Source organism: Arvicola amphibius, chromosome 6 (genome assembly GCF_903992535.2).
Source record: "Arvicola amphibius chromosome 6, mArvAmp1.2, whole genome shotgun sequence".
Taxonomy (NCBI): domain Eukaryota; kingdom Metazoa; phylum Chordata; class Mammalia; order Rodentia; family Cricetidae; genus Arvicola; species Arvicola amphibius.
This window is the reverse complement of record NC_052052.2, coordinates 124,040,938-124,058,253: the sequence shown is the minus strand read 5'-3', so window position 1 is coordinate 124,058,253 and position 17,316 is coordinate 124,040,938. Positions and strand designations below refer to the sequence as shown.

The 17,316-nt window shown below is 43.5% G+C and overlaps 3 protein-coding genes across 5 annotated transcripts; 2 read left to right on the top strand and 1 right to left on the bottom strand.

Moving 5' to 3' along the window:
* The first annotated feature begins 12 nt into the window (after positions 1–12).
* LOC119816540 (histone H3) lies at positions 13–1,248 on the top strand. The gene has a single exon (XM_038333285.1). It carries the CDS (start codon positions 183–185, stop codon positions 591–593), a length of 411 nt encoding a protein of 136 aa, XP_038189213.1. The 5' UTR covers positions 13–182; the 3' UTR covers positions 594–1,248.
* Positions 1,249–2,395: 1,147 nt separating this feature from the next.
* Positions 2,396–7,983, bottom strand: LOC119816530 (histone H1.3). 3 transcript variants are annotated; one of them, XM_038333276.1, is made up of 3 exons: positions 7,413–7,983; positions 4,129–4,234; positions 2,396–3,449 (listed from the first exon to the last, which is right to left on the bottom strand). In XM_038333276.1, exons 1-2 carry the CDS (start codon positions 7,941–7,943, stop codon positions 4,211–4,213), a joined length of 555 nt encoding a protein of 184 aa, XP_038189204.1. In that variant the 5' UTR covers positions 7,944–7,983; the 3' UTR covers positions 2,396–3,449; positions 4,129–4,210. The 3 variants fall into 3 exon arrangements, with proteins under 3 accessions (XP_038189204.1, XP_038189202.1, XP_038189203.1); XM_038333274.1 differs by lacking the exon at positions 2,396–3,449 and having other exon boundaries at positions 3,782–4,234; positions 7,191–7,983; XM_038333275.1 differs by lacking the exon at positions 2,396–3,449 and having other exon boundaries at positions 3,782–4,234.
* A 4,422-nt stretch (positions 7,984–12,405) lies between these two features.
* LOC121677214 (histone H4) lies at positions 12,406–12,717 on the top strand. The gene has a single exon (XM_042055248.1). It carries the CDS (start codon positions 12,406–12,408, stop codon positions 12,715–12,717), a length of 312 nt encoding a protein of 103 aa, XP_041911182.1.
* The last annotated feature ends 4,599 nt before the right edge of the window (positions 12,718–17,316 follow it).

Sequence of the window (17,316 nt, the reverse complement as noted above, 5' to 3'; positions counted from 1 at the left end):
AGAGAGGCGGGCTTAACATTGGAATTTAGCAATCACAAGAATTGGCCAATCGTCAATCCCTAGAAGCACTTCCGCAAACTCCGACGGAGGCCTGAGAGCTGCTGGACAAGATCCAATCAGAGCAACGCGTTTCCTGTATAAATACCGCGGCCGCGCACTCTTCTTCCCGCTTCTGGTTCATTATGGCTCGTACTAAGCAGACCGCTCGCAAGTCCACCGGCGGCAAGGCCCCGCGCAAGCAGCTGGCCACCAAGGCTGCCCGCAAGAGCGCCCCGGCCACCGGCGGCGTGAAGAAGCCGCACCGCTACCGGCCCGGCACCGTGGCTCTGCGCGAGATCCGGCGCTACCAGAAGTCCACCGAGCTGCTGATCCGCAAGCTGCCGTTCCAGCGGCTGGTGCGCGAGATCGCACAGGACTTCAAGACCGACCTGCGCTTCCAGAGCTCGGCCGTCATGGCGCTGCAGGAGGCCAGCGAGGCCTACCTGGTGGGTCTGTTTGAGGACACCAACCTGTGCGCCATCCACGCCAAGCGCGTCACCATCATGCCCAAGGACATCCAGCTGGCCCGCCGCATCCGCGGGGAGAGGGCTTGAGCACATTTCCCACATTGGCACGTGATCAACTAAAAAGGCTCTTTTAAGAGCCAACTTCCGTTATCTGTAAAAGGTGCTGTAGTGCCTGTAGTAGACAGGACTTAGTCGGATACTTTTCCGTATTTCGTTTGTAGCTTTTTCTTAAGCTACAAAGACACAGGCTGTATACAAAGACTTTGGTAATCAAGATGCTCTGTACCTGCTAAGAAGACGTAAAAAGAGTCAGAAAAGGTGCACACTGCAGTTTTGTGATTTCATTAGTCTTTTATCCTGTATTTGTCTGAGGGTTTGGATATTCAAGTTTCCATTGTTAGATGCCAGGTGGGTCTTGGTCGTCCTGTAGAGAAGTCAGGATTCTGAGTTACTAGGTTATCTGTGCAACGCCTATAACTAATTTCTAAATGCCTCTTGCATTTGGTTTTTGACACTAGGTCTCTTCACCTATCCTGTTCTAGAGCTCAGTTTATACACCAGTATGTCCTTGAACTCGCATCCGACTGCATTTTCCTCTCGAATCTGGGTCCTAAGGCATGCGCCACCACGCCTGTTTTCATTAGGTATTAATATTTTATTAATCACACCTTAAGGAAGGTAAAAGATTTAGCAGGTTTAGTTATGGAATTTTAGCCTCTTATAATTGTAATGTTATAATTATAATTGTTTGCCCCTGGAGTTGGCAAACAGCTGTAAAGGGGAATAAAGGGAGTTCTTTAGAGAAAGCAGAAACCCAGATTATGAAAGGAAAACAAGTTTAGGATTTTGTTCTGAACCCAATAATGATGGATAGAAAAGAAAACCTAGACATAGTGGTTTATGCCTTTAATCCCCAACTTGACTATCAGAGAAGCAGGCCTTGTCTAGATAGCAAGTTCAGGCTAGAACTACATACACAGTAAGACTCTGTCTTGGTGGTGGTGGCAGCACAGGCCTTTAAAAACAGCAATCCAGAGGCTGATGGAGGAGGATCTCATAAGTTTGAGGCCAGCCAGGTTTACAGAGTAAGTTTCAGGACAGCCAGGGCTGTTACACAGAGAAACCATGTCTTTGGGTGGCAGAGTGGGGTGGGGGGGAGCACAGGGAGGGGAGAAGACTGCCTCAAATTGGAAAAAAAGAGAAAAGGACAGGATGAAAATGTATTCTTTTTTAATTAGATCTTAGGAAACTTGTCAGGGAACATCATCTTAAAAGATTCTCCTGGAACATGTAGGTGCATTATCCCATTAAAAGGATAATTATTTTTCTTAGGTCTTTAACACATCTTCAAAAAATTAGCTTTTGGGGGGGGGGTATCTTTTAGCCAAATGATAAACAAGCAATGTTCTAATCTTTAAACCAAAAAAGAATGCCAATGCCATGTTTCTATCCAAGGCCAGATTAGAACACCAACTTCATTCCACTGGCTAAGAGGAGGTAGCTTTCTCCCAATGAGATTCCCTGAAATCCCGACACCTCCGCCTTTTCAGCACCTTTGGAAAATGGACTCTGAAGCTGACCACATAAAGGATGTCGCCCAACTTCAATTTCTTCTAAACCTAGTGCCTATCAAGACAGCCAATAAGAATAGTAGTTGATAACACAAATGCTTTGAAGAACAATGAAATAATTCAGTTAAGATCATACATGTGGATCTTAAAAATTATATATAACTCTTTTTTTTGATTGATCACACTTGATTACTTTATTTTCAACATGTAATATAAAAATGTATTTTTAGAAGTTTTCTCCAGGCTTTCACTCTGTAGGTTTAAATTCTAATTTAAAAATAAAAAATATGAAATGGTTAGTACTTCCAGCTCTCCAGCTCTAAATATTTCCTCCCACTAACACATTGAAACGTGTAAAACTAATAACCATATCTAGGCTGTTGCTCGGTGCACACATCAGTGCATACGATCTGATACTTATCCAAAAGATGACCATCTGTGGGACATTCGCCAAGAAATACGTAATGTTGTAGAGTCACTTCAGGATTGCAGGCATTTTTTTTTTTTAAATACGCCCAAATTAAAGTGTCCGAAGATGTGCAAAATGGAAGATACCTGTAATCCCAGAACCTGAGAAATGGAGGGAGGATAAAAATGCACAGTTATCCTTAGCTGTATAATGAGTTTAGACTAGCATGGGATAAGTAACAAAGACCTGTCTCAGAAACTCAAAACTGGGCTTTGTCATGGTGGAACACACCTTTAAACCCCAGGACTGGTAAGCAAAGGCAAGACAATCTCTATGAGTCAGCCTAGTCTATATCAGGTGACACATACAGGCAAGTCTGGGATACATAGTGAGACCCTGTCTCAAAATAAGAACAAAATTTTTTAAAGCAAAGTGATACAATGAGTTAAGTATAAGCTTCAGAAATAAAAGTTCTTACCTGCGGTTCTCCTCTCTACCTCTTCCCAAGACAAGAGTTAGAAAAAGGATCTACCTTCCCCAGTGTAGGAAAACCAGAGCTAGTTTTCTCAAAGTAAGCAATAATTACTAAAAGTCATCCTCACCAACCTTTTAATCTTGCAGCTAACAATACTAATAACGATGATGATGCTAAATTTAAAAATCCGCAAACCTTGTTTTCCAAAGTCGATCACAACACAGCATCATCCGTTATTGAAGTTCTGCCCAGCCCCAGAAAGAAGGCTGCCACACGGAAGCAAAGAGAGTGAGGAAGAGGCCTTGCCGGGTTTCTTTACATAGCACACCAGAAGCAAGTCATAAATACGCATTCCCTCCGACCGTATTTCTACACAGTGGTGCGTGGTAGTGCGCTTCTCTCCCCTCTGTAGCAGGAGCAGGTGTTCAAAAACACCAAAAGCCCGAGACATTCCTCCTGAGTATGTCATTTGGATGGCACCTAGGTAGCTAAGCAAACAAATCATTAGCCGTGTCTGTGTGTACTTTCCTTCCACCAGAGTAAAGTTTAAAGTGGTCTGAAAACAGAGAATATACAGTTCCATATGATTGTGTCCCTATCAGTAGCTTAGTACTGAAGAATGAAATGTGGAAATCACCCATGGGTTGGACCCAAAGGCTCCTGTGCTATGTGAAACTACAAGCTACTTCATTTTTTGCATCTCCTTTGTTATTAGAGTATTTAATATGGCCAGAGTGGATTTTTTAAAAAAGGCTACTAGGTAATCCATAAGTAGCCAAAAATATTGTCTTACAGAAATGGTAGCCAAAATGCAAGAAAATTCAGAAATACCTTTTAATTATTTTTTTCCACATTCTAATGCATTCACACAATGTAAATATTGACATTTTACATATGGGCATTTCTCTATTTTGTAGATTTCCCTTAAATTTGGAGTTACATGCTTCAGCAGAAAAGGAAGTAGATTATAAATGAGGCCATAAAGAAAAGGGTCAGAAAAATATCCCCATTGTGTTTGCATACATTTTACTATAGATTGATATATGTAATTTAAATCTCTAAATCCACTTTATATCAGACAGTATTCTATTCAGTTCATGGGATTTTATAAATTCAATCAAATGCACATTCACAGAGGGAAACAAGAGTAAAGAAAGATGGGCCTACCTCTGCCTCCTGAGCAGTAGATTAAAGAATATGAACAGGGGCACGGGCATTTCCACTGGGCCTTGTCCCGCTGAATACTTGATCAACAGTCCACAATTTCGAATGGCTGTGAAAAGCGAAGCATACATTCTTTTTGGTTCTTCGAAACAGGGTTTCTCTGTAGCTTTGGAGCCTCATGGAACTAGCTCTTGTAAATCAGGCTGGCCTCGAGCTCACTGAGATCCGCCTGACTCTGAAAGGTGTGCCAAGTGCTGGGATTTGTGGCCTGCTAAACTACGCAGCTAAACAAACATTCTAAAAAACAAAGATTTTTAAGTACTTAAGTATGCAAAATAAGAAAAGTTGTTACTTACTAGCCTTTATTTTAATCAAGTTTGCGAACTTGGTCTTTCTGCAAGTCCAACGTATGGGAATAACCAAAGAGCCCCGAGCTCAATTAAAATTTGGTTTTTATAGTAGTAAAGGTGGGGGTGAGGGGTTTCTGAGGTTCAGGACCTCTGATTGGCTGACATCTGTCTAGGGGTGTCCTGGTAAATGTGCACTGGCAGGTGATCCTTTCCACAACAGTTGGAATGCCAAGCATTTCCTTTGAATGGTCTCTTCTTGGGTGGAGGTCCATAATCTCAGCTTGTGGTTCCTCCTGCAGCCAGGCATTGTCTCAGGGTAAAATACTGAGACACCGACCTCTTATTAAATTTATCAATGGCCGAGTTCTACCTGTCCATTTTTAATAATAATTTAAATAATGACCTGTCCATATTTAGCTTATCATGGCTGGCCCCCACATTAACAACATCAGATAACTCCTGCAGCAGTTAGGGGGAACACCCAGAATAAGAACTTCATTTGGAGACACTATAACTACAGAATATAGTTGGGTCTTTTTGTTTGTTTGTTTGTTTGTTTTGTTTTGCTTTGCTTTGTTTTTTCAAGACAGGGTTTCTCTGTAGCTTTGAAGCCTGTCCTGGAACTAGCTCTTATAGATCAAGTTGGCCTCGAACTCACAGAGAACCTCCTGCCTCCCGAGTGTTGGGATTAAAGGCTTGGGCCACCACCGCCCAGCTTGCAGAGTTTGCAAGCATCTGATTACACAGGCCATGTCACAGGCACTTTAAAATGTAATAGGACTCTACCTATCCTTTAAAAGTAATTTTTAATTACATGAAATTACTCAAATTCAGTGCCTATCACTACAGTTTAACTATATCTGGTGTGTGTGTGTGTGTGTGTGTGTGTGTGTGTGTGTGTGTGTGTGTGTGTGTGTGTGTGTTAGAAGTCAAAGGACATCTTGTAGATGTCTGATTCCATCATATGGGTCCCGGGATTTAACTCAGGTCTTCACTATTGTCTACAAGATCCTTTACCTACTGAACCATCTCTAAGTGGTCCACTATTCATGTAAGGAAATGCTAGGTTGAAATGTAGGCTTATAAGAATACACATGTGATTGTCAGGGACCAGCCTCAACAAAAACACTTCTTGCCAGGGTAGAGGTGTGGGGATTTAGAAAATATTAGTAAAGAATATAAACATGTGAATGAAAATAATAAAATGGAGAAACTGAATAGTAACAGAAGGGAATTCCCATGAGTACTAACAACATGATACAAGGAAATAAACAGACCAACTAAACATTCTGTTGCTAGAACAAAACAAGTCACGCTCGCACCCTAGACCAAAACATTCTGTAGGCAAACCACTCCCTGGGTAAAATCCAAAGTTATCTCCATAAAGGAACTGGACCCTTAGTTGGATCCATAGACTGTTGAGGTGGGAACAGATCTACTTCTCTATTCCTGGAGCACAGGGTCTGGATAAGAGCCACACCTGTTGACTATAACTTTGAGAGAGCAGAATTCTCTGTTCTACCTGTAGGCACAATAACCCTGAAGGAACTGGACGTAAATTCGAACTCTTTGACCTTTTGTCAAAGTTGAAATCGCTCACATTTTCAGACCTCCGCATGTAATAGCTGCAAGGCCTGGGACCCGCACGTAGGAAGAAAACGGCAGCGAGTTGTCTTCCGACCACACGAGTATGTATAATGGAAAAATATTTTTGAAGTATTCAGTAATTTCTGACTACCAGGAGCTCCATTAAAAGCATCTGTAGAATTTTTCACATCATCAGGATGAAAAGAAAGCAGGCTCCCACCCACCGGGGCGGGGGGAGGGGGGGGGAAAGGAAAAGAAGAAAACCTTTACCTACAGTGTTGAAATGGAAAAGACAACCCCAAATTCATTTCAGCTTTCCCCCAACTTTGATAAATCCAGCTGCAAACCAGGCAGTCTACCAAAATGGTTTTTCCTTCTTCACATTGTTGCTCTCGTCACTAAAAAACAGGTAAGCTCAGAACAACACATGAGGAAGCAACGTGGTATATACATTACCAACGGAGCTTCGTTTAACTAGAACCTAGCATCAGGATGTTTAACATAGCTTACACAAATTTAAGCAGTGACATGTGATCAGTCCCTGAAAATTCCGATGGGGAGGCAATGGAGAAATACAAGGTCTTCCACCACTTTCTCGGCAAACAAAAAAAAAAAAAAAAAAAAAAAAACAAAAAACAAAAAAAAAAAACATTTAACATCTCAACCTTTCATACCCTGTGAACAGAATTCCAGAGCTCTGCAACAAGCAGTGGGGCGGGCAATGAAAAAAATCCACCTTAGAGTACACAAAAGAGCTGATTGGTGCAACGCTTGCCACTCATAACTGGCAGGATGTCCCGATTGGGTACTTCTCAAAACCACGGTCTGTAGACCGATTGGGAAGGAAAGCTCAAAGACTCAGCTCCAGCATGTAACCCCATTGTCGGATTGGTTTGCTAAAGATAATTACCACGCCTAGGCGCCAGAAACAAGAGGACTTCCCGCCAACGCTGCGAGTGTTAAAAATGCCCAGAATAAAATGGAGATGAGGAAACCCATCTGCTTTAACATTAAACGAGCACTTATACCCATATAACAGCCCAAAGTATTGACTCGCACAGAATTAACTGCCTTGTTTCAAAATGCATAGCTGGTCTCAGCGGACCCAATGCCACAAGAGGCAATTACCCAGAAAGTGTAGCTCTTTTGAATGACATCTGTGGGTGGCTCTGAAAAGAGCCGTTTGAGATTTTCAAAAGTAGGACGCGCCACTTTTTACTTCTTGCGGGGGGCGGCCTTCTTTGCCTTGGTGGCCTTCGGCTTGGCCGCCTTTGGCTTGGTGGCCTTAGGCTTGGGGGCTTTGGCTTTGGCTGGACTCTTGGCTGCCTTCTTGGGCTTAGCTGCCTTCACCTTTTTCGGGCTCTTGGCAACTTTCTTCGCGCCTGCAGCAGCCGCGGGCTTCTTCGCCTTCTTCGGGGTCTTCTTGGCGGCTTTCTTGGGCGTGGCAGCACCGGTCGCCTTCTTGGGCTTCTTGGCTGCGCCCGCGGGCTTCTTAGCCTTGGCCGCACCCGCCTTCTTGGCTTTGGGCTTGGACTCGCCGGAAGCCGCCTTCTTGTTGAGCTTGAAGGAGCCGGAGGCGCCGGTGCCCTTGGTCTGCACCAGGGTGCCCTTGCTCACCAGGCTCTTGAGCCCCAGCTTGATGCGGCTGTTGTTCTTCTCCACATCGTAGCCGGCGGCCGCCAGCGCCTTCTTGAGCGCGGCCAGGGACACGCCGCTGCGCTCCTTGGAGGCGGCCACGGCCTTGGTGATGAGCTCGGACACCGGGGGTCCGGACGCCTTGCGCTTCCCCGCGGCGGCGCCGGTCTTCTTCGCCTTCTTCTTCACAGGTGTCTTCTCCACAGGTGCGGGGGCAGCAGGCGCTGCAGGAGCGGTCTCAGACATATTTAGTGCCTTTGCTAGAAAAGCAAAAAGTAAGAGCAAACTGTCAGAGAGGGTTGTTCCCACTGCTGAAGGCTCTGGGTTTATATAGAGAGAAGCTGCGTGGTGATTGGTTCCCTGCGCCGTGCGCCGCGCCGCCGGAGAAGGGATCTTCAGCTGTGCCTTGTGACTGTGTTTGTTGCCTCTTAAAAAAGAGTAAAAATATAAGAAATATGAGCACGAAATAATTGGGGACTTGGGGGAAACTGATCCGGGAGCCTGTAGGCTTCATTCTTGCCATAATTTGTACGGCAAAATTGAAAATCGGCAGCCTGAAACATGCCTGATTGCCCCAACTCTCTTTCAAACTTCACGTAAATTGAGACAACTTTAAGGTTTTGCTTAAAAATACTATTACTCTCGCCGTCATTCGCAAACTTTTATTTCAGAACATGGTTCTGCACATTCTTATCGTTTCGAGATTATATAGATTAACTTATCTTTACTCAAATATGTGAGGAAATTCGGGTTTTTCGCGGAAGCAACAACACAGACACTCCCGGGGCTGTCTGCACCAAGCTCTAGGAATTGGCACTAGATGGGAAAGTTGTGCGTGCCTGGGGAATAATTATTGTATAAAATACCGATTGTTTCTTAAGATATTTGAGATACCAATGTGTAATTTTGGCTAGATTTCTATGTTTTACTGATTTGACCATTTTGGGGAGGTGGGATGAGTCTGCGATTCCTGTTCTAGATGAGCAGCTCTAAGCACGTTTCTTCAGATTCCGTGGAGCAGTGAAGAACAATTAACATTTATGGAAAAAATAAACCTAGCTGAAGAAGGAACATAAGTTTACCAACTGGAACCTGAAGAACAGTGGGATATAACCTGACTTGACCACCCATTCCTTGTTTAAAAAACACATGACTTCAGCACACTTGTAAAGCTTTCCACCCCTGCCAAACTTATCACTGCATTTTCTGGATGATTGCTGTGTTTTAAAATAATTTGAATTTCAATATTGAAAAATAAGCAGAATTTGAAAAAGCTATGTTTCTGAATTTTTATACTGGTTAATGATCTTATTACATATATAATACAATCTGTAGCAAGTAACAGTAGCTAGTTGCATCTACCTGAGAACGTGAACAAACATTTCAGTGTAAGCATTAATGACTTGAAAACTCTTATTTCTGTTACTTTACAATGAAATGATATAGTTGGGTTATTATTGGATAATGAAGCAGAAAAGTAATATTCTGCATCAAATACTCATTTCACTGAAGACCCAAGTTTGTCAAGCAAATGAAAAAAAAGTGGTTTTGGTGTTAGATTTTAATAATCCTTATGTTCATCAAATCTCATTATGGTGTAAAGTTAATGATTCAAAGATATCCTTAGGTTGTTAACACAAGACAGACTAGTCAATGCTAAAGATATCTTCTCTTCACACTTACTTACCTAACCACACACATAATGGGGCATAATGAAAAATGATCATTTCTTTAGCAAAAACAAAAATAATCAAGTCTCTGGGCTATAAGAACATGTGATGATAAGTCATTAAAGTATGTATGCTATGTACAGAATTGTTCAGCTGATCAGACTGGATTTAAATCGGTGATTCCATTATGTGGCTTTTCCCGAGGACACAGAAGGAGCTGTCCTGTCATCTCCGGAGTCACTGTCCAGAGCAGAAATCACAGGGAGTGCAGCGGTCCTCGCCTGTTATGTGTACACCTGTGCATTGCCTGCACCTGAAGACACGATTAAAGTTCTAATTTGAAAATTCTTGTAGCTGCATTCATTTCTGTGAACACGGTAGCAGTTGCTCACTACTTGTTGGAGTTGTACACTTGTGTTTATTCACTTAGCATCTGTTACCATTTCATTCTTACACAAGTCTTACTGGGCACCGTGAAGTTTTAAAGTCCCCATATATTGGAGCCACTAAACACGGGTTCCTAATTTTTTGGTAATCTCTGATGTTCCTGGATGTAAGACATTGCATAACACTTGACTGCACCAAGAAAACTTCCACGTCTTTACAGAGAGAGGACATACTACATACAGTTAACTCTGTGACTGCTGTGGCCTGGCTACTTCTCACTACTACAATTAGTAAGAACAAGGTTCATAAACCCTGGCTTAACCACAGGGACTACAAACTGGAACCCACGAGAACCTTCACTCGTTTCTCGTTATTCTGAAGGGCAACATCAAAGAGATGGTTTTGTTGAATTTCCTGAAAGAGCGGGTCATCACATTAGTCCTTAAACTTTTTATAGGGATTAAAAAGAGATAATAAAAAATTCCTAAGCTAAATGACAGCCATGAAACTTACAACTTCATCTTCTATCGATTTCGTGTTAGACAGACACACACAAATGTACACCATTTCCATAGAAACAGCAGAGAGATAACAGTTTCATGATTTATCCTACAGGACAGGTTCTTGGGCATCCTAAAATCTAAAGACTTTCCAAAAGCTGCAGGGAAGGGTGGATGCATAAAATAAGTTTCAGCCAGGTGGTGGGGCTCCCCACACCTTTAATGCCAGCACTCTGGAGGCAGAGGCAGGCAGATCTCTAAATCTGAGACCAGCCTGGTCTACCGAGCAAGCTCCATGACAGTTAGGACTACGCAGAGAAACCCCGTTTCAGAAAATAATCATAAGAATAATATCAAGAAGAGAAAAAATAAGGGGAAGAAGACAGCATTGGTAGAGTCAAATGTGCTCAAAATGTCTATGAAAAATTGGGTCTGTCAGTTTTACATCCCTTTCCATTGACATTACATGAACATAATAGCAACCCGAAACACATCCAAGAACAACCAGTCTGAATTAATTTCATTTTCTGAAATGGGCCCTCTTAAATATTTAAAGAAGTCTTCCAAATATCCAGTTTCCTTGCCCTCACCACACCCTTTCCCCTCATCTGTAATATCTCTTACATTTGGAAGGTGAATAGATTCTCGCATACTTGAACAGTATTCCAGACCCTCCCTGTCTTTAGCGAGACCCAGTCTCCCCTGTGTAATACATTCCCATCCACAATCTGCATAACTGAAACTGTGTGCTTAACAGGTTTCACAGGAAGGTCAACAGAGCTGGGATAGTGCTGCCTCGCTGGGAAACTAGGCCACGGCTGGGGATATGCTGAGCTGATGCCACATCCGACCCCTCGCCCAAAGTTAGTCTCCGCTTAAGTGGCCTTTGAGTGTTTTGGGTGGGGGAGAGGATGCTACTTTGTTGTTTAACCCTGGCGTCCCCACAGTTTGGGCATTCTGGCATTTACAGTCAATGGATTGTAAAACGGTGCCTTAAGAGATCTCTGCGGATAATTGGGGTAAGGTAAATTCCAAGTACCTTCTGAGTGTTTGGGCCTTTTTTTTTAAATACTTTTTAATCTTCCATCATCATAGAAGTTTCTCAGGCAAGCCCTAGCTAAAGCACATCTTCACGATGACCTCTCCAGACAAGGTTGAGGCTCATACCAGCACTTACAGACGTAAGAAGGAAACTTGATTCAGGTTTGATTTCATTCTGGCTAGTGTGTATTGCAAGACTCCACTGCCTCAAAAAAAAAAAATCAAGAAATTATAATTATTTCTGTAGTGCAAAAAAGACACTTTCCCAAATTGTGTGATGTGAGAAAACATAGAAACTCATATAGCAGACATAGCAGTGATGTGTGTGTACTGCCTTACTTCAGCCACATCTTACTGAATGTCACTTTACAGAATTTCGGTGTTCCTTTTGTTTAATTTGCAAGTGTTGTTCACTGTTTCCTTGGCACAGACAAGGCCATGAGACACAGTATCCTCCCCAGCCAGCAATAGCTTTTATTAAAGGAGGAATAGATCTCCAGCCAGGGAAAGTCTTCATCTTTCCAGTTCAAACAGCATTTCATGAGATAGAAAACTGTGTGTGTATGTGTGTGTGTTGAATATATATTATATATCTATATGTATATGTATTATTCAATCAATACCAGCTCCCTCCGTACATATTTGAAAACGGAGCTTGTACAGGCAAGCAGGCCTCTAACGAAGGCAAATCTTCATGACCGGTCAGATTTAATACTTGCAAAAATTGAAACTTCATTTTTTTCCAAATCTTTCATTTAAAAAGGTAATCTTATAGTGTGTGCTATGTCTGATTTTGTAGGCAAGTGTATGGCCACAACCTCCTTTTTTACAAATGATAAATGTTCAAGCACAAGCACACTCCTGAAGGACACAGACTAGTGACTGAGAACTGCACGAGGAAACCAGGACTCACATTGCCCCCTCCCACATCACAGCGCCTGCGTCTTCCTCTGGGCAACAGGAGTCAGCCAGTGAGGTAGAGGGGCAGATACTGAAGCACCTTCCCGCCCGCGCCTTTTCAGTTTCCTAAAAGGTCCGCAGTCCTCGTATATATAACAGCTGTAGAGGGCGCCTGGGCAGCTTGAGTTTCATTCTCACAGCTAAATCGCAATGTCTGGTCGCGGCAAGGGCGGGAAAGGCCTGGGCAAAGGCGGCGCCAAGCGCCACCGCAAGGTCCTGCGCGACAACATCCAGGGCATCACCAAGCCCGCCATCCGCCGCCTGGCCCGGCGCGGCGGAGTCAAGCGCATCTCCGGCCTCATCTACGAGGAGACCCGCGGGGTGCTGAAGGTGTTCCTGGAGAACGTGATCCGCGACGCGGTCACCTACACGGAGCACGCCAAGCGCAAGACCGTCACCGCCATGGACGTGGTCTACGCGCTCAAGCGGCAGGGCCGCACCCTCTACGGCTTTGGCGGCTGAACTATTGCAGGTTCGCTTCCAATAAAGGCCCTTTTCAGGGCCACCCACTTTGTCCAGGAAAGAGCTTGCTGCATTTCTCATCGGAAAAAGTTCCTGACAAGTTAAATGGCTTAACCAGTTTTATTTACAAACAAGCTGGGACTTTGACTCACAGTATGGTTAGACTGCTCAAGCTGCAGGTGGGATGAGTTTTTTAATGCCAAGGTACTCATAAGGGAACTAAGCTTAAGACGGTGGAGTATTGCTCTCTGTAATGTAAAATTTGTCTCAACCTAAGGCCCCTGCACATCAGTTCTGCATAAATTAACCCAGTGGAAAAACTGGGTCCAAATGCACACTTTTGACTCTTAGCAATGTCAAGATTGCTTAGTGGCACACTTCCTGTGTTTCCCGTTTTTATTTGGGCTCTGATTTCTTTGTCATCTTTCCACAATGAGGTAGGTAAGACATCCAAGCCACAAAAGAAAAGACATCCGCCTTTCAGCCTTTTAATCAGTACAGTAGTGTCCACAGAGGCCTTAAAATTGTACTCCTGGCTAAACTGAACAACACGTTTCTATATTTTTTAATGAAGTTACCATATGTACATTTGTGGTTTTGTCTGTTTTCTTAAGAACATAGAAGTGTTTTAGAGTCTATCCCTTGCTACCTGGACCAAGTAATGCCAGTGCCCGTTAAAGAACCTAACACACAAGTACTCAGACCCAATAAGATTAAAGGATGTAAAGACAAAACTGGCTTCCCTCTTGATCTCTTTGGCCCATGTAGAATTAAAATTAAGAGTAAAACCTTGGGTTTGAAGAAAAATGCTTTTTGAATTCTATTAGCCTGGTGGGATTTTAAGACACTCTATGAACAACCCACCATCTAGTCATTCTTCCTAGAAAGAGCTTTCTCTCAGAAAACCTCAACTTCAGTTCTAAGTAGCAAGGTGACCCCATACAAAAACACGTGCTTTCTTTCTAGCTTTTGACTTTGCGTCCACATTCTTGCCATAACATACAATTTTATATTTAATATATATTCCTGTTTATAAATCCAATATAGTGTGGCGAAACTCAGTCTGTACCCCAGGAGCCAGAACGGTTGTATAGTCACAGAAGAAAGCCTGAAAGTAATAGGCACACGTAGTTAACTGAGAGTCTGAGAAGGCGGAAGGGCGGGACCTTGTAAAAAGTGAGTGCTGGGCCCTGTCCTCTGGTCTGGGTGTCAGTGCCTGAAGAGTCTCGCATGTCTAAGCCTCTGTGGTTGGTGAGCTGTAGCTTTGACACTCCTGGGTCATTCCACACCTCACTCCAATAGACCGGGAGGCATAAAATTAGCTCTGAATTTCTCAATTTCTGAGAAACCTTCCTTGTTCAATACTTCCAGGTCTCTACGCCTCCCTCCCTACATACATACATACCTGTTCTCCACAGCACAGTACCAAACTGTTCACTGCCCCTTGTTTCATCGTAATCTGACATCCCTACAAACTTTTGCTAGTATTGCCTGGAATGCCCCCTTTGTACATCCTCCAACTCACTTCAGAATCAAGCCCCAGGACAAGGAAAATAATGTTCATGGCCACAGTTAGCACCTTGGAGCAGTGAACCATGCAGCTTCTAGAGTTTCATCAGAGGTAGGTAGGCCTTTTCTACTTACCTACTAAGAGGACCTTGCTCTCTTTTATGGGATAGCACTAAAGAGTTTTATCACCCATTTAATTTCCAAAATTTTTAATAAAAATAGTGAATGAAATCAGATACATAATTTTATCATCTACCACCAGCAACTATTCTCTCTCTCTCTCTCCTCTCTCTCTCTCTCTCTCTCTCTCTCTCTCTCTCTGTGTGTGTGTGTGTGTGTGTGTGTGTGTATGTGTCTGTGTCTGTGTGTCTGTCTGTCTGTCTGTCTGTCTGTGTCTATGTGAATTACTGGTCCGAAGCATTTGAAAGTAAACTTCAGACATGAAATTTTATCCCTGAATATTTCAACATTAAACTCCATAATTGTCATCTATAATGAAAAACAAAAGTAAGGTTTAAAAAAGAAAAAGTCCCCAAATATACCATGCAATTCACATCTGTTTTCTCTATTTAAGTGTGACTACTCTTGGGAACCATACATCAATTAAGTATTTTTGCCTGGCTACTATATTGTTCAAGTCTGTTTCAAACTTGAACTATAACTCCCTACCAACTCAGAGATCAGCCTGCCTCTTCCTCTGCCTCTGCCTCGGCCTCCAAAGTGCTGGAATTAAAGGCGTGGGTCACCACACCTGACAAGGATCTATCTTTTTAAGAAGTGCTTAAAGTGCTTGTTAGTGCTTAGTGCTGCTAAATTGCATTACCTGAACAAAAGCAAGGAAAGTTACATTTGACGGACTTACTAGCAAAATGTAGTACTTTACATGTGCGGTATACTGTCCTAACATTTATTCTAAAACAGTCATCCCAGTGCGTGGGGAAATAAGGAGCATCGCTATAGATTAAAACAAGGCAGCTGGAGTATGACGCTATTAACAACAAAAAAAAAATCCGAATATAGATTAATTAAACGATTAACCATCTTTGACTGGGTTGTTGATAAAGAAGATGCAAGTTTGTGACAAGCAGACGCGGGATTAGCGAGTCACCAGGAGTGAGGTGTGAGTTCCTAAAAGTGCATATCCCTGAAAAGAGCCTGTGAAAGATACTGGGCCCAAAGCACCAGCTGTAGCGCATCTCCTGTCTGCCTGTGAGTCTTTTGCTTGGCATCCTCTGCGTAGGTGCACACATTCCACGAACACCTTCAGCACCCGCCTCCTCCTAGAGATGAGGCTGATCTGCGCTTGACGCCACCCAAACGGGCCAGGAGGTAGACGGCCCTATTCGTGATACAATGGATGGGCTTTGCTGAGGCGCTTGCACAGACTCTTCTCGTGCTAGCCCCGACCGCACACGAGTACAGGAGGAAAATTCACTAGGCTGATACATAGGGTTAACTCCTCAGTGGAAAACTGTAAGGAAGGACCTCACTGAAAACAGAAGATAAACGAAGGGCGGAAACTAGGTTTAGGCACATACGCAGCTCAAGTGAGTAAATCCCTTAGTTTATAAACCTGCGTAAAGGATTATTTAATACACGTACTCTTGAGATTGTTTGCAGTATTTGGACATGCACTGAGAAATTAATTTGGGAAAATTGGATGCAAAAACGTCAAAAAACAAGGGGTGAGGACCATCCTATTATAGTGATTTAAATACTTGAGCACAGCCTGCTGCAAACCTGCTGACTCCACCTACAAAGTGCTCTACCGGCAAAATTCCGTTTATGGTGGCCTCAGGGCCTTCCTAAGAGGCGGGAAGCGGGGGGTGGGGGGGGGGCGGGACAAGAGTTCAAAAACTTAGAGTACCAACACAGAAAATTGGGTTACAAGTCTCTGGGGGTGAAAGTCCTTAGTTTAACGAATTGGTTAGAACAATCGAATGAGAATAACAAAGACATGGCTAATACCAATTTATGGAACAATGAAATGAAAAAACTACGGATGGGAAGTTTGTAACGTAAACGCAAAAAATGTGACAGCTCTCATCAGAAAGGTGAAGGTGGCTCTTAAAAGAGCCTTTGGGTTTGTTCTGTTGGGCAATACTGAATTAGGCCCTCTCCCCGCGGATGCGGCGGGCCAGCTGGATGTCCTTGGGCATGATGGTGACGCGCTTGGCGTGGATGGCGCACAGGTTGGTGTCCTCAAACAGACCCACCAGGTAGGCCTCGCTGGCCTCCTGCAGCGCCATGACGGCCGAGCTCTGGAAGCGCAGGTCGGTCTTGAAGTCCTGCGCGATCTCGCGCACCAGCCGCTGGAACGGCAGCTTGCGGATCAGCAGCTCGGTGGACTTCTGGTAGCGCCGGATCTCGCGCAGAGCCACGGTGCCGGGCCGGTAGCGGTGCGGCTTCTTCACGCCGCCGGTGGCCGGGGCGCTCTTGCGGGCAGCCTTGGTGGCCAGCTGCTTGCGCGGGGCCTTGCCGCCGGTGGACTTGCGAGCGGTCTGCTTTGTACGAGCCATGGTTGGAAAAGAAAGGGAAATGGAGGTTTAAAATGTGCTGGTTCAAATTTATAAAGACAAGATATTTCTGATTGGTTGGAACCTTCAAAGGCCACGCCATGAATGACGATTGCGGAAATGGTCGATAATTGGATAACAGACCTCAATTTTAAAATTTGTAACCAATAGAAATTTTCTACATTATATGGCGCCTGGTTCTTTGTCATTGATTACTTCCTTATGTATACCATACATATGTAACAATACGGATATATATTATCACTAAGTACCTTAATTTTTAATTTTGCTTGCCAACAAATTAGTAAGAGATACTGATATTTTTGGCGACGCCTGAGAATCTTAAAGGAGTATTCGTAGAACTTGGTTGCCATTGCTTAATTTTGTATTTTTCCTTATATTATAGTTGCAGGAAGGAAAGGGAACATCTTCCTCTCCAGACGAAAATGTGGTCTAACAGACAGGCACAAACACTCTATTTTGTCTACCTTTCAATAAATTCATGAGCTTTGTAATTGATTTAGCCTCAGAAAAGCGAATTAAGTATGTATCTTCAAAGTAAACGGTAGAATGG